The 21,839-nt window shown below is 44.1% G+C and overlaps 1 protein-coding gene across 1 annotated transcript in view; it reads left to right on the top strand.

Annotated features, from left to right (window-relative positions):
* LOC138638068 (mucin-4-like) overlaps positions 1-21,839 on the top strand; it is a 305,885-nt gene that overhangs the window by 280,214 nt on the left and 3,832 nt on the right. The window contains exons 24-27 of the mRNA XM_069727051.1: positions 4,072-4,225; positions 10,618-10,800; positions 16,372-16,415; positions 16,500-16,609. Of these exons, the coding sequence (XP_069583152.1) occupies positions 4,072-4,225; positions 10,618-10,800; positions 16,372-16,415; positions 16,500-16,609 (491 nt within the window). The remainder of the gene's footprint in view (positions 1-4,071; positions 4,226-10,617; positions 10,801-16,371; positions 16,416-16,499; positions 16,610-21,839) is intronic.

Here is a 21,839-nt window from a genome sequence, read left to right as displayed (position 1 = left end):
CCTCTGTTATTGGGGTTCAGTAACTCCAGCTGCTCCCCTGCTGTGTGTGTGGCAATTTCTCCTGCTCCCTCTACACTGACACCACTACAGATTTTAAACTTGCTCCAATTAATTAGGTCTCAGCCTACACTCGGTTTCTCATGTAATCCCTGGGCTTCAACACCACCAGTTGCTGCTCAGAAGTGTCTTTGGCACGGGTACTCCCTCCTGCCCAGCCTGGTTTCAGCACGCCAGCTGTTTCTGGGTAGTGTCAGCGTCACTCTGCCTCCAATACGTTGTCCTGTCGGGTTGCGGTCGGGTTAGCCGACTCTATGGTGCCTGCAGTTTAGGTGCTTCCTATGTGGGCTGCGGGAGCTGGCAATCAAGGCTGGTTCCGTAGTGCCAATAGTACAAGCTCCCCCTGTAGGACTGTGGGTTTTTTGGTAACTACGGCCGGCTCGCAGCCTAGCAATTTTTTTTCCCTGTGGACCTTCTGCTGTCTTTCTGAGTTCCAGCACCATTAGCTGGTTCTTTGGAAGACAATCTTGAATAGGTCCCCCTGGTTCCAGTACCGTCAGCTGGTTCCAGGCAGAGCCTTTGGCTTAGGTGCCTCCTTCTGGGTATCCGAGTTCCACCAACGTCTGGTGGTCCTCAGTAGTGCTTTCTGGCACGGGTACCTCCTGCTTAGTAACCGGGTTCCAGTACCGTCAGCTGGTCCTCGGTAGTTCCATTGGCTCTTGTACCTTCGGCTACCCATCCTGGTTCCAGTACCATCAGCTGGTTCTTGGCAGTGTCTTTGGCATGGGTACTCCCTCCTGCCCAGCCTGGTTCCAGCACGCCAGCTGTTTCCGGGTAGTGTCAAGGTCACTTTGCCTCCAATACGTTGTCCTGTCTGGTTGCGGTCGGGTTAGCCGACTCTATGGTGCCTGCAGTTTAGGTGCTTCCTATGAGGGCTGCGGGAACTGGCAAACAAGGCTGGTTCCGTAGTGCCAATAGTACAAGCTCCCCCTGTAGGACTGTGGATTTTTGGTAGCTACGGCCGGCTCGCGGCCTAGCAATTTTTTTTTTCTGTGGAACTTCTGCTGCCTATCTGAGTTCCAGTACCATTAGCTGGTTCTTTGGAAGACAATCTTGAATAGGTCCCCCTGGTTCCAGTACCGTCAGCTGGATCCAGGCAGAGCCTTTGGCTTAGGTGCCTCCTTCTGGGTATCTGAGTTCCACCAACGTCTCGTGGTCCTTGGTATTGCTTTGTCACAAATAAGAATATGATGAAGAACATGAAGAAGATGAAGAAGTAGAATATGAAGAAGAAGAATAATTGAATAAAAAGAATATGAAGAATGTAAAAAAAAAGAATAATAGGAAGAAGGTGAAGAAGAAGAAGATGAATAAGGTGAAGGAGAAGTTGATGAAAAAGATGCTGCTGCTGAGGATGATGAAGAAGAAAGTGTTGGAGAAGTAAAAAAGAAGCATGGAAGTAGTGAAACATACCGTATATACTCGAGTATAAGCCGAGATTTTCAGCCCAAATTTTTGGGCTGAAAGTGCCCCTCTCGGCTTATACTCGAGTCAAGGTGGGTGGCAGGGTCGGCGGGTGAGGGGGAGAGGGCGCTGAGGTATACTTACCTAGTCCTGGCGATCCTGACGCTCCCCCTGCCGTCCCACGGTCTTCTGTGCTGCAGCGTCTTCCCCTCTTCAGCGGTCACGTGGGACCGCTCATTAAAAAAAATGAATAGGCGGCTCCACCTCACATAGGGGTGGAGCCGCGTATTCATTTCTCTAATCAGCGGTGCCGGTGACCGCTGATAGAGAAAGAGGCTGCGGCACCGAAGACCAGGCAGAGGGAGCGTCAGGATCGCTGGGACTAGGTAAGTATGTAATATTCACCTGTCCGCGTTCCAGCCGCCGAGCGCCGCTCCATCTTCCCGGCGTCTCTGCGCTCTGACTGTTCAGGTCAGAGGGCGCGATGACACATATAGTGTGCGCGGCGCCCTCTGCCTGATCAGTCAGAGCAGAGACGCCGGGAAGATGGAGGCGCCGGGACCGGACGCTGGGAGCTGCAAGCAAGAGAGGTGAGTATGTGTTTTTTTTTTAATTGCAGCAGCAGCAGCGGCACAGATTTATGTGGAGCATCTATGGGGCACAATGAGCGGTGCAGAGCACTATATGGGGCACAGCTATGGGGCACAATGAACGGTGCAGAGCACTGTATATGGGGCACAGCTATGGGGCACAATGAACGGTGCAGAGCACTGTATATGGGGCACAGCTATGGGGCACAATGAACGGTGCAGAGCACTGTATATGGGGCACAGCTATGGGGCACAATGAACGGTGCAGAGCACTGTATATGGGGCACAGCTATGGGGCACAATGAACGGTGCAGAGCACTGTATATGGGGCACAGCTATGGGGCACAATGAACGGTGCAGAGCACTGTATATGGGGCACAGCTATGGGGCACAATGAACGGTGCAGAGCACTGTGTATGGGGCACAGCTATGGGGCACAATGAACGGTGCAGAGCACTGTATATGGGGCACAGCTATGGGGCACAATGAACGGTGCAGAGCACTGTATATGGGGCACAGATATGGGGCACAATGAACGGTGCAGAGCACTATATGGGGCACAGCTATGGGGAAATATGAACGGTGCAGAGCACTATATGGCACAGCTATGGGGAAATAATGATCTATTTTTATTTTTGAAATTCACTGGTAAATGCTGCATTTCCACCCTAGGCTTATACTCGAGTCAATAAGTTCTCCCAGTTTTTTGTGGCAAAATTAGGGGGGTCGACTTATACTCGGGTCGGCTTATACTCGAGTATATACGGTAAATATCTGACAAAATCTAAAAAATCTTAACATAGTCAATATCTTTGTAACGCCGAATGTCTTAAAAAAATAAAAAATTCCTGTTATTCCATTTGATTGGGCTAAACCTCTATGCATTCAAATGTCTCCTCCACCTCCCCCAATACATCCTACATTATTCTTAGTTGTTTTCCTTCATGTAGAATTAACCTACAAGGAAAGAAAGGGTTTATTTTCATTCTGATATTTTTGTCCTATTGACTTGCATTGGTATCGGGTATCGGTATCAGCGATATCCGATATTTTTTGGATATCGGCCGATCCAATTCGATACCGATATTTAGCAGGACAAAGCCTGTGCTACAAAAGTTTCAAAATAACTTCTGAAGCTACATCAAATTAGTTTTAGTAGGCAGACATCCACAAATACATTTATTGAGAGCATGCAGTGCACGCAACTGATGCTAACTGTAATCCTACTTTTTAGTTAACAAAATATCGCAGTATAAGCTAATTACTACAATACATTTTTACTACACTATTATATTTTTTTATTCCTATTTTTAAATATTTTTCCCCACACTTTTTGAAAAAATAAATTGGGACTCTGCAACTGAATCTGATCAGTGGGTTGCAATACTGATTAGAGCGCTACGGCCACTGTTTGCACAAGCAGATATGAAGACTTGACAGGAAGAAAAGTCTTAACTAAAAATTGAACATACTTGTAGGTTCTGATCATTGATGTGAGCCACTGATCAAGGTTCAGAGGTCACAGGATGGGGTTGTCATGAAGAAGTCAACATGTGATTGGTGCTGACAAGCAGCACCAATCACATCGTAAAAAAAAATACACCAGGATAGGGCTTTAAATGAACATTTGGTGTGATTGGTTAGTCAGAGTTGACCAGCTAATCGCAGCGATCACCAATTGGGGATTTGGCAATATCTCCCTTGGTGATGAGGGAAGATGGTAAATTGTTGAGTACAGCAGCCATCTTTAAACAATTATAGTCTCTTTTGTCACTGTTATCATTTTCCTGCTTGACATACCAATTCTTACATTTATGGAAAGTCACTGCAAAATATGAAGCACCGGTATGATAGGGTTAAATGCATAGCTATCAGCATACTCGTTGAATTACTCAACACTTACCCTGGCAAACAAAAAAGGGTCTGACGTAAATGTGGTTGGACTGATAACTCTGATTTCACATTTCAGTTATTAACTATAAACCTTATGTATGTGACATTTAGTAATTTTTTTCCTCAGTGTCTGTAGAAGAACTAGCACAAAATGCAGAATGTAATTATGGAGGATATACACTGGATAATGCCACTTTGCAATGTGTCTCAAAATGCATCAACGATACATACTGCAAGAACAATGCCATCTGTCTGCTTGTTAATGGAGAGCGTACCTGCAGGTAGGCAGATACGTTATCATTTTAATTCATGTTCAAATCCTTTCTCTAATACCGAACTACAAGAAATGTCCTAAATGGTATTGAAAAGCAAAGGTGTAGTATAATAATAGTGACCCAGTAATAAAAAATCAGTTTTAGTAAACATTGAAAAAGGACATTACAAATGTGGAAGCTATGGCCCAGAAAAAAGGGGCAAAAGATATAAGAGGGATTGAATGGGATGAGGTTCTAGTAGATGGATACCAGCAGATAGCTAGATAATGCTTGAAGCAATACTTGTATGCATGATCCCATGTGATCACTGCTCCAATCCTTTTACTATGTTAAACCTCTTAATAGAGTAGTGGGTGGTATCTAGTTGAATAATATTAGCTGAGTTTTAGGACTTTATGGGTGCACTCACACAGTGCACAATGTTACAGCACAGAGTTGCTTCAATACCATGTCTAGGCTGAGGCATAAACACAAAAAAATGCATGCTTAATAATATTAGCCCGGTTCACTATGTAATTTCGCCGGAATTTTCTGGAGAGTTTCAAATATGTACAGTTTTGGAAAGGCTATGGTATAAGCAATAAGAAAAACAATGTTTCCATTTGCCCCGAGTCCTAAGTGGCCGCCATCTTGGATTTTACAAAATGGCTGATTTACATCGATTTTTGTTAATATCTCAGCTTGTAAGTAACGTAAAACTTAAATTTTGACAGCTAAACATACATTTTGAGTACTAAGAAATGCAGTGGTATCCAAATAAATACTCTATATACGACTACAAATTGTATCGGTTTATATTTGAACAAATTTTCGAACTCGAAAAGCAGAGAGTTAATGTTTTTAACTTTTGAACAACCAGAGTGTCTTTACATATCGCCACCATCACTGTCATCATCAGTTTCATATTTGGTCTGAGTGTCCTCGTCATTCATACACTCGCTGTCACACTGACAAAGATCGGTACAGGATAAGTTATTTTTTCGGCACGAACACCTTGAAGAAGAACAGTCATGTTTGCATTGACAACTAATCATCTCGATTATTGCTTTTGGAGCTGGAAGAACATCTGTCATGGTTGGTTTCAACTGTCCATCCAACCCTTTGTGATAGCCATTCTTCTCGGGATCCAGCTGAGAATCCTGCAAAGCAATGTTAGCTTGTCCCCACACTCTGGCTTGGATATGGACTCTGAGGACATGTTGTTTTAGAGCTCCGAGTGTAGGAGGTAACCTGTCACTTTCTGCCATATGCTTGCAAAATAGATGCCATCGCAGTTCGGGAATATTCTTAATAAAAATGCCTTTTGGAGAGTAAGCAAAACATACGAAGGTAGCAAGAGTTGACAACATAGTTTTGCTCACTTCTTTTTCAGTCGAAAGCATCTGCAGAGAACTGATTACATCTGGTGTTGCGTTCATGTAAGCTTGCAGCCAGATTGCTTTGCCAATTCGAGAGAACCTTCCAGTTGTGTCAGCACCAGTGAATGCATGGAAGGCTGTCAAAGCCTTTGCTCTGTCTGCCCCTATGACTCTCCTTATTGGCTCTATCTCGATCATCCCAGAGACCATTGAAATCGATGTATTCTTCAGCATGAGGTCATAGTTAGCTATGACCAACACCAGTACATCGGTATCAGGGGAGAAGAAAACCATCCTTGCATCCGGTGGGTTTCGTTGTGTTGCCAAGACAGCTTGGTAGATCAACAGTGTGTCTGCTTCTTCGTGATTGTTGTCGTCGAAAACTAAGTTTTTGTTGCTCCTGGTACACCCTGAAGAACAAGTGATGACCAGTTTTTGTGATGAACTGTTGAACTCTAGAGTCTTTGCAGCAAGATAGTTGGTCAGGTCAGCCTTTGTCTTGTCATGTGAAAGGAACCTGTTCATTGGAATATGATTAATGTTTGTTTCATCTCTGACCTGGTACTGAATTGGTGCCTTTCCTTTTCTTCTTTTATCCCTGGTAGCATCCTTGAGAGAATTTTCCCTATACGTATCAAACACAAGGATTATTTCATCGTAATTTTCTGTGAGAGACATAAGCCTGTCATTGAAGCAGTAACTGAGATCTTTGACTGTCACTAGTGTTGCCGGTTTCTTGGCCATCTTTTGCAGAAGAACCATTCCATCTACCAGGGCTATCTTGCGACTTGGATCATCTGATCTTGTGTCCATCCTATCTTCTGGCTGCAGATCTTTCTGTGGAGTTTCTACTATAACCAACTTGTTAAGGAGACTGATCAGTTTCGATTTGTCATGGCATGGTAACATTGTACCATCTGGAGCAAAAAAGGCTCTTGGGGTCAGAGTGAATTCGTAGTTCCCAATGGCCACTTTCTGGTTTATGTCTCTGTTGGACCTTGCCAAAACCATCATTCTTCCATACAAGTCCTTGGTCTCCTTAAGATCAACAGTCTTGTCTCGGAGTTTTACTGTGGTTTTCTTGTTTGCCGACATGAACATCCTGTTGTTCTCCTTCTTTACTGGTGCCCATAGGCTAACATCCCCATTGATTCGCGCCAACACATAGTCTTCATACAGCTTTTGACCTGTCTCATCTGCATTCAGGATCATTTTTACATACTCATCAGGGATGTAGGCATGGGTGATTACATTGTGCAACTTGTCACCTACAACAGCAAATGGGTTGCCATGTTTCAAAATTGCTTCCTTAATCTTGTCAATAACATGATGACACTTCTTGACTGCACTTGGCCCAAGATCGTGATGCTCTCTGGTTTTGTCACGTTCTAAATCAAACTGTCTGGTATATTCTTTGACAACTCGGGAGAGTTCAGGTGTGGCCATGAAGAATCTCTGACGAGCATTGGCATTGTTCGAGATGCCGACTATGCCAGCATGGATTTTCATCAGCTTGTTCAGATGCTCGCATGCATGGTCCGCCCCAATGGATACAAATGGGATAGCACTTTTCGTGACTGAAATGTTACCCGCTTTCATTTCTTCCCATGTTTGAGGGTGATTTATTTTAAGGTCATGCATGTCCGTGATATACCTTGGCCACAATCGCTTGTATTTCATCCGGTCAAATGCAAAGAAGAGCTTGCTGAGCTGCTCTCCGGCTTGAAGATGAAGCTCAAAGTCTGCATTCCTGGTTGCAGCAACAAATAAAAGGATTGTTTCCACTCGCTGTAGGTAGTTCATCATTGACTTGAACATTGCATTTTTGGATCTCTGTTTCACCCATGTTTGAAAGACTGTGATTATGTCAGCAGTGGTCAAGGCCTCTAGTAGGGTAGTGCTTGCTTGTTTCACTGACTTACTTTTTGTGTTCTTGTTTTCCTCAGAACAGGCAGCTTCAATTCCCTCTGTTGCCATCAAACACACCTGTTTTAGTTCTGGATTATCAATGAAGAACTCGTCCAGCAACAGTTCATACAGAGCAACATATGTATATGTGTGAGCACGAAGAGCACGCTTGTAATGGGTACATTTCAGTATTTGCCTTGTTGTTGCAGACCCATACACATCACCTTCTATCCATGCATCATCAATACCGAGTTCTCCGTAGAGGTACCCAGAGCGCGCAGGGCAGCCATTACAACATGTAGCTCTCCCAGTCGTGGAACAACGGTGCGTTTCAGATCAGGTCTTGCATCTAGAAGTTGGACAACCTTCTCATACAGAGCCATATCAAATGAAATAACAGTGGGATGATCTTCACCAACAGTCAACTTCCTCAGTTCACTTGCTTGCATGATCACAGTCAGCAAGGTTGACCACTCGTGTGCTAGCTCTGGTAGCAGTGGTAAGGCTCCAACGTTGGTAAATCGCTTGCTTTCGGACAACAGTGAGTTGTATCCTGACCATCCAGGAATTTTGCTCGATGCTTTCTCTAGTTGCTGCATTCTGGATACAGCAGTAGCAACAATCCATCCAAATTGTGAAAGTTGGGAAGAACCTGATATTTCCTTGTTTGTGACAAAATGTTCTGATCTTTGGGTATGTTGTACTTTTGGCTTGTCACAGTGCAACATATGTACATGGTATGGAGTGACAGATAAAGTGTGGGCATCTGTTATCTTCAAGGGTGGTGCAACTGGTTCTCCAACAGCATCTACTTGCTGATATACAGCAGTAATAGTTCCATGTGTGGTTCCTTTCCCATCAGGGGTATCCTCTGCAAAGTCTGTGTTATCAACTGCAAAGAACACAAAGGTACCCTTCTTCAAGAATGGTGGCACGTAAAGACCTTTTAACTCTCGGGTGTTTTCTACAACAGCATTAGCCAAAGCAGTTTCCATTCGTAGGGTACGGCCATAGGGAACACAAAACCCATGTGAACTAAGAAGATTCATTAATTTCTTATCGCGAGTTGTGTGATGAACAGTCAGAGCTAGCCCCAGGACCTGTGGGTTTTCTCGTGCGTTGGGTTGTCTGAATACTGATGATTCGGTTTTTGGCTTGTAGTTGACCTGGCGTTTTGATTTGAATTCATACATGATGTTCTGACTCATAGTGAGTGCTGCTCGGTCAACAATTTTGGTCCTTCTTTGAGTTTCAAGGCTGTCAATCGGCCCTGTTATGATCCAACGGATAGCGGAATATAATTCTGCTGGAACGTCGTTTATGTCACTAGTGACCGTTATGGTGTTTTTATCATTGACTTCCGTTGTAAAATTAGCAATGCTTTTCCTAATTAACTGTGCTGCTTTGTAGATTGTCTGCATGTTGTCTGCATCATCACTACGACATTCCATTGCAGAATTAACCATGATTTCCTCACAGGCTTCTGGTGAATAAAGAACTGCTGATTCCCTTCTGTTTTTTGAAAGACAGGATTTCAGATGTGGCAAGGCATTCATTATAATTTCTTTGAGCCACTTTCTAGTGAATGTAGGTTTGTGATTTTCCACGCCTTCTATACCAAGCATATTCAAATAAGTGGTTTCGATATCTTGTATAGATAGATATGATTGGTTCTGTGTTTGAATATCCACTAGGTTTATCAACTCTAGCAGACTTGCACGTTGTAATAAGGGTTCTTTGTGGTCTGTTCTGTTGGTACTACGTTCTCGTTGTCCATGAAAAACATGCTTTGTCCAACAGCTTTTGTGGTACCGGACGTCAATAGAATGTGCATCCCCTGGTGCAATGCATGTGTTCAGTCTTGTTTTCAGTGTTAAATTATCTGATGTTTCAATAGCTTGTTTCAACGATTTCCCTGCGTTGACTGTCCTCACATTATAAAGCTTCTCATTCTCATCGTTCTGACAAAAGAAACATTTTTCCTTATCCAGTGGCCATGTATGTGACCTCGTGAATGGTGATGAAGAGTCAGATGTTAATGAACCTGATTCGTCCATTTCAGCACGTCCTCTTTTTAATCCTCGTTTCTTGGTAATGTGGCTACCAGTAGCTAATGCATGTGCAGAACGGTCCCGGGCTCGTTGTATTTGGTCGTTGTTAATTGCATTTGTGTAACAACTTCGATGGTAGACTGCCTGATGTGTAGCGATTGTGTCTTTCCTGTTGCTAATCCGTCGATGGATATCAACATAGTTGCCATCTTGTAAACTTGCCCTCTCTGCTACTATGTCCAAAACGCGCTGGTAAGACTGTATCCGAGGATTTTGCACCAACTTCTCATTGCCATTGGAAGACTGACAGAGCATACATAGCTTCCAGTTGATAGGTGCCTCACCTTCACAAGTGACTTCAGTAGCTTGTGGTTTGTCTGTCATGTTCAACTCCTGTAATAAAAGAAAAAAAAAACATGTGATTCCTGTCATTATGTATTATTATGTCAATACTAATTAATTATAAAAAACTGCTGTAGTAAATATCTAAAACACATCTGCAACTAGTAATATTGCATTTCTTAGCCCTAAAATGTATGTTTAGCTGTCAAATTTTATTTTTATGTTATTTATAAGCTGAGATATTAACGAAAATTGGTTTTACGTCAGCCATTTTGTCAAATCCAATATGGCGGTCACGTGGGACTCGGGGCAAATGGAAACATTGTTTTTCGTATTGCTTATACTATAACCTTTCCAAAAATGTATAGTTTTCAGACTCTCCAAAAAAATCCGGCGAAGGCCTAAATCAATACATAGTGAACCGGACTATATGTTATCATAATTGTTGTTCTAAAAAGAACACCACATTTGTGGAAAGGTCATGATAAAAACTCATAGGGCTTTTATGGTGTGTCACTGACTCACTATATAAATATACCCCATGACCATATTCAGATTTTTTTTTTCAGATTTTCAGTACAGATTCCATCAATATCTTATACATTAGTCTGTGTACGTCTAAACACAGCATAGTTGTGGGAATGACACATCCTAGAAATCTGCTAGAGAATTTTGATCAGCTATTTTCTTACATTTTGAACAATATACGTATGTAAATAAGCCAATTTTTTTCTTTCAGTTGTAAACCATTCTCTATCTACATCACATCTGGACCCCAATGTGAACATCTCTCCATGAACCTGGGTCCTTTCTTTGGCATATTATTTGGAGCTTTGGCCTTCCTTCTCCTGCTGCTCCTGGGAATCTGGTTTGCAGTTCGTTGGTATCGAAAGAAAAAAGAGAATGACGGATATGCAGATGAGTAAGTGACAACTGGTTCACACTTGTAATATAAACTACAGTAGGAGAAAATTACAGGTTATAAGGATAGCATTTCATAGGAAATATTACAAAGTTAACCAATTAGTAGCGCTTGTGGTAGAGACAGAATGGCCATAATCTACCATTTGAAAAACATAAAGAAGGATTTGTTAATTCTGGCTGTCACGCTCGGACTCGGGTATGTCTGTGGGCGACACAGCATATAAGTACAATGGGACAGAAAAAAGGAGAGGAGCAGGGATGGGACACCTCCTGACACCAACCTATGCCTGTCCGTAATCAATATACCTACCGTAATTTGGACGTGTCCGTGTGTTTGTGCACAATGAGTCATCCACAGTTGGTCATAACCATGGATACCTAAGGAGAGGAGCTCCCCCTGGTGGCGAGTTAAGGCATAATGCCTTTAAGGCATAAGCCTTTTTTGAATGTTAGCCTGTGAGGCAACACTGTGAGGCAAAATTGCAAAGATGGATCAAATTGAGCGCGCTGCTGCACGTAGAGAAGCGAATCGCATGCGGATGCGTAACCTGCATCTTAATGAAGCAGAAGATGAACAAAATTGTCGAAGAACTGCTGATGCAGCCCGACAGAGTGTGGCCAGAGCAAGAGAAACAAATAAAGTAACTGAATCACGTAGAGCATCTAATGCTTCACGACAATGAGCAACACACAATACACAATGTGATACACATATTTCACTAAAAGAGAACAAGGTAGAATACGTGTCCAAAATGCAAGAGCCACTTGACGATGGCAAGTTACATTTGCCGCTAGAGGACTTCTCAATCAAATTAATGAGACACGTATTGAAGAGCACTATGCTGGCAAACTGACATTTCGATGTCAGTTCTGCCAATCTAAAAATTTCAAAGACGAAATGGCGCAGGACAAAACATTCCCTTCCTGCTGCAAGAGAGGGTGCATCCAATTACGTCCCATTCGTATGGATGATCAATTTGTCAAGTTGATGAAAGGAGAGCATCAGCACTCCAATAACTTTATGGCTAATATAAGGCAATACAATAGCTCGCTTGCTTTGGCATCAATGGGAGCACAAGTAGTGCCACCTCCAGGGCATGGTCCATACTGTTTACGAATTCATGGACAAATTTACCACAGAACTGCCCCATTGCATCTCGCTATGTGTAGTACTCCCAAGTTTGCCCAGATTTATATCTTGGACAGTGAAGAAGCAATAAGTACAAGAAGTCAAGCAAATGAAAAGTGCCTCCCAGCACTGATATCATCTCTTGGAAAGAAAATGAAAGCAATTAACCCACTCGCAAGAGCCTTCACAATGACAAGGGAATTTGAAATAGAGGAATAGAGGATTGCTGAATTAGAAAATCACGATCCACTCGAAATAACAATGTCAATTATAAATGACTACAACGATGACCAGAGGCATTACAATGCACCAAGGTGCAATGAAGTAGCTATAATTTATCAAAATTCAATGGGTGAACCCCCATTTAATAGGGACATCAGAGTTACCTCAAAAGTGAAAATCAAACTGTTCAAATCAGCTTTCTTCACAGAAAGTGTGATGCAACAACATATCCACTTCTATTCCCATATGGGGACAGTGGATGGACAATAAATTTGACAACTCCAATTGCCCTAAGTGTGCAACATCAAGGAATTGGTGACATTCAGCTACCATCCATACCGGTGGATCAAGAGTGACGAGAAAAAATCACCCTGTTGCAGTACTATGCATACAGGCTTGTCATTCGTGACGTGACGAGTTCAATCCCCTTGTTAATGCTGGGAAGTTGATGCAACAATTTATCCTTGACAGTTACGTCAAAATTGAATCTGACAGGAACAAATATATAAAACAAAATCAAAAGGCATTACGCGTCGACAGTTATGCCAGCATTATGGATCACATCCATAATGCTGCATTACACCAAGGGCTAAAAGCTGGGACACCAGTAATTTTACCGTCCACTTTCATTGGAATCCCAAGTGCTATGCAGCAAAATTACCAAGATGCCATGACAATTGTCCGAAAATTTGGAAAGCCAGATCTTTTTGTTACGATGACCTGTAACCCAAAGTGGAAAGAAGTTCCTGAAAATGTAGAACCATGGCATTGGCTAGAGTTCAGACCAGATTTGGTTGCACGAGTATTTAAAATCAAACTCCAAGACGTGCTTAACGAGATTTTGAAAAAACACATTTTTGGCCGTGTAGTTGCCTATGTGCATGTAATAGTATTTCAAAAGCGTGGACTACGACACGCTCACATGCTCTTAATCCTTGGAGAGGAAGATAAACCGAGGGACAAAGAAATAATTGATTAATTAGTCTCTGCTGAAATCCCAAATGAGACAGCAAATCCAAAACTGCATGAGGCAGTGATGAAGCACATGATTCATGGCCCATGTGGTGAAGATCAACCTGGTGCTAAATGCATGACAGATGGTCAATGTGCAAAAAAAATTCCCAAAGGAATTTAATACAGACATAAACCCCAATGTTGTTGGTTATCCACAGTACCGTCGATGCAATACTGGGAAAACCAGACAAGGAACGCGAGAAATCAACAGTAGATGGGTAGTTCCATACAACCCTTATTTATTACTCAGGTACAATTGCCATATCAATGTTGAGATATGTGCTTCAATAAAAAGTGTTAAATATCTTTTCAAATATGTATACAAAGGACATGACTGTGCCAATATCAAGTTTGATACATTAAACTGGAATGAACCAGCCATGTACCTAGATTCTCAGTATATAAGCACCCCTGAGGGCATGTGGAGAATCAGAAAAAATAAAATGCATGATGCTTCACACACCATTAAAAGGCTTGCGGTTCACCTTGAAAACATGCAGCAAGTGTTTTTTGAAGATGGTAATGTGGATATGGTTATTTCAGACTCAAAAGCTTCTACTCTGCAGGCTTATTTTGAGCTAAACAGAGTTGATGCTTCCGCCCATCAGTATTTGTACAGTGGAATCCCTGAACACTATGTCTGGGATAAAAAAGCTGTAATAGAAGGATGGAAAAACCAACGGGCTCAATTTGGGAAAACAATTGCCCGAATGTATACAGTCTCTTTAACAGATGGTGAGCTGTATTACCTAAGACTCCTTTTACTTCACATAAGAGGAGCAAAGTCTTATGCCCACTTAAGGACTGTCAACGGAGTCGTACATGACACGTATAAAAATTCGTGCATTGATCTTCATCTTTTGCAAGATGATTGCCAATGGGAAGACTGTATAATGGATGCAATCACTTTCCAAATGCCCTACCAACTTCGCAAATTATTTGCTATAATTTGTGTACATGGGGAACCAGCTAAACCATTGACATTATGGCAAAAATATAAAACCGAATTTATGGAGGATTACACCAGGCGGTATACTCCAGAAATTGCTGAGCAACTGGCTCTTCGTGATATTAGTGAAGTGCTCTTGAGCAATAAAAGTCCTGTGCTGACTACGGATTGCCAACTCCAGTAAATGTTCCAGATGAAATACTGGACTGACTGAATTATGCTGTAATAAAGCAGGAGGCTGAGCAATTGAAAGCTATGCTTAATGAAGCTCAGAGATCAGCTTTCGATGCAATTATGCAAGCAGTCAATGCTGCATCACAGCCAGAAGACACTAGCTCACACTGTTTTTTTCTGGATGGGCCAGGAGGCAGTGGGAAGACATTTTTGTACAACTGCTTGCACAAGACACTACAAGTAGAAAAGTAGTCTATTTTCTCAGTAGCCTCCACTGGATTGGTGGCTACATTACTACAAAACGGTAGCACCTACCATTTCAATTTTGCCTTGGAATTACAACAAATGAGACCACAGTGTCAAAAATTAAGCCAACCTCACTTCAAGCAAAGGAGCTTGAGTCATCTGTCGTTATTTGGGACAAAGTAACAATGACTCCCTGTTTTAATATCAACGCTGTGGATGATTTGTTCCAAAACATATGTGGAAAAAAAAGACCATTTGGTGGAAAAGTTTTCATAAACAGTGGTGACTTTCGTCAAACCCTACCAATAGTGGAAGGTGGAAAAAGCACCCAAATTGTACAGTCCACCATTAAATACTCAAACTCCTAGAATCAGTTTTCACAGTTCCAGTTACAACAGAATATGAGAACGTCTCAGGATGAAGTTGAGTGCAACTCATGGTTACTGAAACTTGGCAATGGAGAGTTGTCAAATGTATATGGTCTGCCAGAAGACACAATTGAAATCCCAAATTCTTTTATTGAAGAGGGTGATTTAATTACAGCTATTTTTGGGGACTCAATTGAGATTACCAATGCAATGGTAGAAGCAATTGCCAATAAAGCAATCCTTATGCCATTGAATGATGATGTTCATGCCTTGAATGACAAAATTCTTAGTCAAGTTCAAGGTGAACACTCAACATATTGCTCCATGGACACAATTGCTGAAGAGGAGAGTGTGATTCTCACAGATTACCCTGTAGAGTTTCTTAACTCTTTGAATCCCACTGGGATGCCTCCTCATGAACTAAAGCTGAAACCAGGAGCTGTAATTATGTTCCTGCGTAATCTTAACAGAAACCGTGGCCTTTGTGATGGCACAAGGCTTTATGTGAAACAAACGTTTTTTATTAAGCTTTTTAACAATTGTAAAAGCCAAAAAATTTTGTACACAAAAGCGGGATTAACTCCTAGCCGTCGTCTATGGACCAAACATTGGGCATGGGCAGGGCCTTGGCGGCAGATCCCCCCAAGTGCGTTCAACCATGTGAAATAGCTTACGCTCATGAACGTTGAGGAATAGCGCTATTGGATAGCTCTACCCATTCATTTCCTTTAGGAATAGGGCTATGGGATAGCTCTAACTGTTCACTTTCTTCATGGATAGCGCTATCGGAAAACTCTACCTGAACAGTATTAACTATAGATCTTTTCATACACAAGGTAGGAGTGGCAGGAGAGGTACACCAGGTATTTATGTTTGCTATTAGTCTGCACATGCGCCAGTCTGGTGCATGGGTACACCCCAATGCGTGGTTCGTAATCACTGCGCACGCCCAAATCACGCGCAATCACTTGCCTTCCCTAATTCCCTATGCTCGCCTTTCACGTGCTTAATCCCTGTCTGTCACCTCCACTAAAAAGGATACTACTCAGATCAGCAGCAGAGTAATCGGAATCAGGATCACAGAACTTCAACAGTGGCAATACCACACACCTAGCTAGTCTTCATAGAAGAAAACTCTATAACCGACTTTCAGCTTTTCAGCACCATCCATGTTATCCTAATAGTTTATTAATGTGTGGCCATTACAATAATTTTTTATCTCCCCAGAGTACCAATTTAATAAACTGTCTAAAGTACTCCAGGGGTAGGGCAAATGGTTGTTTTGGTGAAAAGGATTATATGAATTAATTTGGGACACACACTGGGGGCTTTCCATATTTTAATGCAAAACAGTTCACTGCACTCATCATTTCTAAGTTTAGAGTAACTTCTACATGATGTTTATTCACACCATCTAATACTATTCGAATGATTTTAATAATTTTTTTCTATTATTTTCTTAATCAGAACATACAAATCTCGATTTATCTGGAACACATCTCTATTTTCAAGTAAGTGTAGATCTTCTTTCCTAAGATTATTGCATATATTTCAATTTATTAATATTGCACTCTGATGTTGATCAATTTTTTTAGCCTTTGAGCGGTTTGGAGAATTCGAAATTTCAACTTCAGATCAAGGCATTAAATCTCCACATTTGGTCGACTGGGAACCTCACCTTGAAAATGTCGACTGTTCAGCGGAGGTATGATAGCTAATATGTCTTCAAAATAACAGTACAGATTAGGATTAGGAATTCCATACATCTGTTTTATTCATAAAAAAGTAATTAATGGCACAAATCCAATATATGACAGACACCAACAATTCCAAGACAGACCCTAATGACTTATCATGTCGTCTGTCAGGTTTTTTTTTTTTCACAAGAAAAAGAATAGTGTAGCTTGTAGTTTATATATTCATAGTACCAGGAATGATTAAATGGAGAGGTAGAGAGTATACATTGCAGGAAACACATGCTAAGGTCTGACATTGCAGCACCACCTGCAGCCATGTCAGAGAATGCAATACAGAAATTAGTTATCAACACAGTACAACATGAACCTATAAGGGTGCGAACATTTTCTTTATGATAGAAGTGCATATAAGATTAAAGATATAAGGTACAAGATTTTCTGGTTCACCTTATCAGATTGAACCAATCCCAAAGGCTGTTATAAAACTTAAAGGGGTATTACTATCTGAGACATTCATAGCATTTTAAAGTACCGTATATGCCTTAAATGTATAAAAAGTGGCGATTCCGTATCCAAGACTCAGGAGAATGGCAGTCATCTTCTTTCCCATTCATACTGCTGAAAGGCATAGACCATGTGTGCAGCTCTCTTTAACCCCTTTCTGACCTCGGACGGGATAGTACGTCCGAGGTCAGATCCCCTGCTTTGATGCAGGGCTCCGCGGTGAGCCCACATCAAAGCCGGGACATGTCAGCTGTTTTGAACAGCTGACATGTGCCCGTAATAGGCGTGAGCAGAATTGCGATCTGCCCGCGCCTATTAACTAGTTAAATGCCGCTGTCAAACGCAGACAGCGGCATTTAACTACCGCTTACGGCCGGGCGGCCGGAAATGACGTCATCGCCGACCCCGTCACATGATCGGGGGTCGGAGATGCGTCAGGATGGTAACCATAGAGGTCCTTGAGACCTCTATGGCTACTGATCACCGGCAGCTGTGAGCGCCACCCTGTGGTCGGCGCTCACAGCACACCTGATTTTCAGCTACATAGCAGCGATCAGCAGATCGCTGCTATGTAGCAGAGGCGATCGTGCTGTGCCTGCTTCTAGCCTCCCATGGAGGCTATTGAAGCATGGCAAAAGTAAAAAAAATTTTTTTTAAAAATGTGAAAAAAATAAAAAAAATATAAAAGTTTAAATCACCCCCTGTTAGGGCTAGCGGAACGCACCAAATAATAAGACTGATAGTGAATGGTGCGTTCGTAGCCCGGGGTCCACCGTGCAGAGATGGAACCTGCTGCTGAGTAATGACGGACTATATGGCGGTACTCATAAGCATACTCGCGTGGGTTAAACTTCACCCAACGTGAAGGAAGCGATCCTGTTGCGTCACAGGATCGCGGTACCGCACATAGAAGGCGAGCAAGCAGTCAGCGAACTTAACCCCAACTAGGATTGAAGTCCGATTAGACCACTTGCTGACACAACACCGCAACAGGGTGTGTAAGGCAACTCTTATAATTAGAGCACCGAAGTGCGAACTGTGCCGTGCTGGCAGGCACCACTAAGCACCCAGACGTGGGTCAGGAAGCGCACTACTGGCGCGTGGCGCCGCACTGGCGGTCACAGCAATAGACGCTGATACGTGTGTGACACGTTGAGTGATTTGTCGGGCGCTAGATAGCAGCCATACTCCATACGCGAACAGTCATACAATAGGGTAGGGGTATTTAATGAACGACTTGCACTCACAACAAACACACGTATTCAATTGTACACTAGCGCATGGCCGTGCGGTCATGCACAGTTTATATAGTTGCAGCACAGGAAGTGGCCACAGAAACTTTGCCCTTCCAAGACCTGCCAAGAGGTCCAATGGAATGTGCTGCAGAGCCTGAGCACATGACCCTCGATCTCCAACGGGAGATCTTGCCCTGGGCATGCTCAGTGTGCGCAAACAAGGACTTAGTCCCAGGGAAGTCCGCTCGCCGCTGACCAGCACTGACTTTAATGGCAGGAGCTGAAGAAGCAGCAGTAACTCTCTGTACAGAGTGAGAGCGAGCAAGACACTGGGAGCGACGTCCCCGCTGAGCAGACTCCACTGCGGCCGGAGGAGAATGGGAGACCGCAGCGGAGACGGATCGAGATTCCCCCTGTGCAGCAGAGGAAACTCGACTCCTAACATTACCCCCCCCTCCTAGGGCCCCCCCCCTCCTTGGGCCTCGCTACGCTCGAAGGCAGCAATGAGCTGTGGGGCCCGAGTGTTTTCAGCAGGCTCCCAAGACCTGTCCTCTGGACCATAACCCTTCCAATCCACCAAATAAAACTTTTGCCGCGTACCACCTTGCACCCCAAAATAGCGTTCACCTCGTAATCGTCCGTAGACGAACCCGATGTCCCGGCAGATGACTCGGAAAACCGGGACATGTATACGGGTTTCAAGAGGGACACATGAAAGGTGTCGGTGATACCCAAGCGTGGAGGAAGAGCCAGGCGGTAGACCACAGGATTAACCTGTTCGAGAACCTTGAAGGGACCCAAGTAGCGAGGAGCAAACTTAGTGGACTCAACTCGCAGCCTGATGTTACGGGCGGAGAGCCACACCAAGTCGCCAGGGGCAAAAGTCGGAGCGGGGCGCCGATGAACATCGGCGGAGGACCTCATTCTCTCCTTGGAGGCCCGAATGGCATCCTGCGTGCGATCCCAAATGTCCCGTGCCTCCACAGCCCAGTCTGCCACCCTGGGATCAGAGGAAGACACAGGCATGGGCACAGGAACACGCGGATGCTGGCCGTAATTTAAGAGGAATGGAGTCTGACCGGTGGAGTCGGCTACGGCATTGTTAAGTGCAAACTCTGCCCACGGTAGCAAGGATGCCCAGTCATCCTGTCTGGCAGAAACAAAATGTCGCAGATATGTGACCAAGGTCTGGTTGGCCCTTTCTACCAACCCATTCGTCTCGGCATGATATGCCGAAGAGAGATTTAACTCAATACTGAGTAGACAACATAGCTCCCTCCAGAATCGAGACGCAAACTGGGGACCCCGGTCACTAACAATTTTGTCTGGCATACCGTGTAAGCGAAAGATATGCTTGATAAACAAGACAGCCAACGCCCGTGCAGATGGTAGCCGTGGAAGAGGCACCAAATGCACCATTTTGGAAAAATGATCGGTGATCACCCAGATAATGGTGCAATTACGAGACTTGGGTAAGCCAACCACAAAGTCCATCCCGACCATCTCCCAGGGCCTGTCAGCCACGGGCAGAGGATAAAGCAAACCAGCTGGCCGTTGCCGAGGAGTCTTCCTGGCGCAAGAGACACACGCCCGAACGTACTCCACGACATCACGAGCCATATGCGGCCACCAGTATGTCCTCGCCAGTAACTCTGATGTCCTTTTAGTACCAAAATGTCCACCCACCCTGGACGAGTGCGCCCAAGAGAGAACCTCCGGTCGCAAACTAGATGGAACAAAAGTCTTGCCCGGGGGCACAGACTCCAGCGAAACCGGGGCCACGGTTCTCAAACTCTCGGTGGGGACAATAAGCCGAGGTTCCTCCTCCGCAGATGACACAACGGAGCGAGTGAGAGCGTCAGCCCGAATGTTCTTCTCCCCAGAAAGGAAATGGAGGGTGAAATGAAACCAGGAGAAGAACAAGGACCATCTGGCCTGGCGAGAATTCAACCGCTGAACTGTCTGCAGATACACCAAATTTTTGTGATCTGTGAAGACTTGGAAGGGAAAACGTGCTCCCTCCAAGAGATGTCTCCACTCCGAGAAAGCCAACTTCATGGCTAGCAACTCCCTGTCCCCGATGGAATAATTCCTCTCTGCTGGTTCGAAGGTCTTGGAGAAAAAGAAGCAAGGATGCTTCCGACCTTGAGCATCCTTTTGGAAGAGGACTGCTCCAGCACCAACAGAAGAGGCATCCACCTCCATGATAAATGGCTTATCAACATCGGGGCGATTAAGAATGGGAGCGCTAGCGAAGTGTGACTTTATAGAGATAAAGGCCTTGGAGACCTCCTCAGACCACAATTTGGGATTCGCCCCCTTCTTGGTGAGGGCAACCAAGGGAGCTACCAAAGTTGAGAAATGCGGGATGAACTGGCGATAATAATTGATGAACCCCATAAAGCGCTGCACCGCTTTAAGAGAATGGGGTTCCTGCCAGTCCATCACAGCCTGTAGTTTGGCAGGATCCATAGCCAATCCCTGGGCTGAGATGATGTAGCCTAGGAAAGGTAAGGACTCCTGCTCAAACATACACTTCTCCAACTTGGCATAGAGGGAGTTTGCCCGTAGGAGGTCGAAGACTTTGCAAACATCTCTCCGGTGGGAGTCAATATCTGGAGAGTAGATGAGAATATCATCCAGATAGACTACGACCGAGGTGGAAAGCATATCCCGGAAGATATCTTTCACAAAGTCTTGGAAAACGGCTGGGGCATTACAGAGCCCAAAGGGCATCACCAGATATTCATAGTGCCCATCCCTGGTGTTAAAAGCCGTCTTCCATTCGCCCCCCTCACGGATGCGAATCAGGTTGTAAGCACCCCGCAGATCTAATTTAGTAAATACCCTTGCTCCCCGAAGCCTATCGAACAGTTCAGATATCAAAGGCAAAGGGTATTTATTCTTAACGGTGATGGCGTTAAGACCCCTGTAGTCTATGCATGGACGCAATTCCCCACTCTTCTTCTGCACGAAGAAGAACCCTGCCCCAGCAGGTGACACTGACTTCCTGATGAACCCTCTTGCCAGATTTTCCTGGATGTACTGTGACATTGCCTCCGTCTCCGGGAGAGATAGCGGATAGACTCGACCCCGGGGAGGCTCAGCACCAGGCAAGAGGTCAATAGGACAGTCATAGGGGCGATGGGGCGGAAGGGTCTCCGCCGCCTTTTTGGAGAATACGTCTGCATATGACCAATACTGCTTGGGGAGAGAGGAAAGATCTGCGGGTACCTCAGTTGTAGCTACTTGAACGCACTCCCTCTGACACCTACCCCCACAAGATTCACCCCATCCCAGAATTCTGCCTGAGGACCACTCGATATGAGGAGAGTGGTACCGTAGCCAAGGTATTCCCAACAGGACCTCATCAATTCCCTCTGGAATGACGACCAGAGAAATAATCTCCTGATGAGATGGCGACATGGACAGAGTAAAAGGGATGGTCTGGTGAGTTATCTGTGAGGGCAGAGTCGACCCATTCACCACTCGTACCGTT

The sequence above is a fragment of the Ranitomeya imitator genome, chromosome 5, assembly GCF_032444005.1.
Source record: "Ranitomeya imitator isolate aRanImi1 chromosome 5, aRanImi1.pri, whole genome shotgun sequence".
Classification (NCBI taxonomy): Eukaryota; Metazoa; Chordata; class Amphibia; order Anura; family Dendrobatidae; genus Ranitomeya; species Ranitomeya imitator.
The sequence above is the reverse complement of the archived record's forward strand: the minus strand, read 5'-3'. Positions and strand labels throughout refer to the sequence as shown.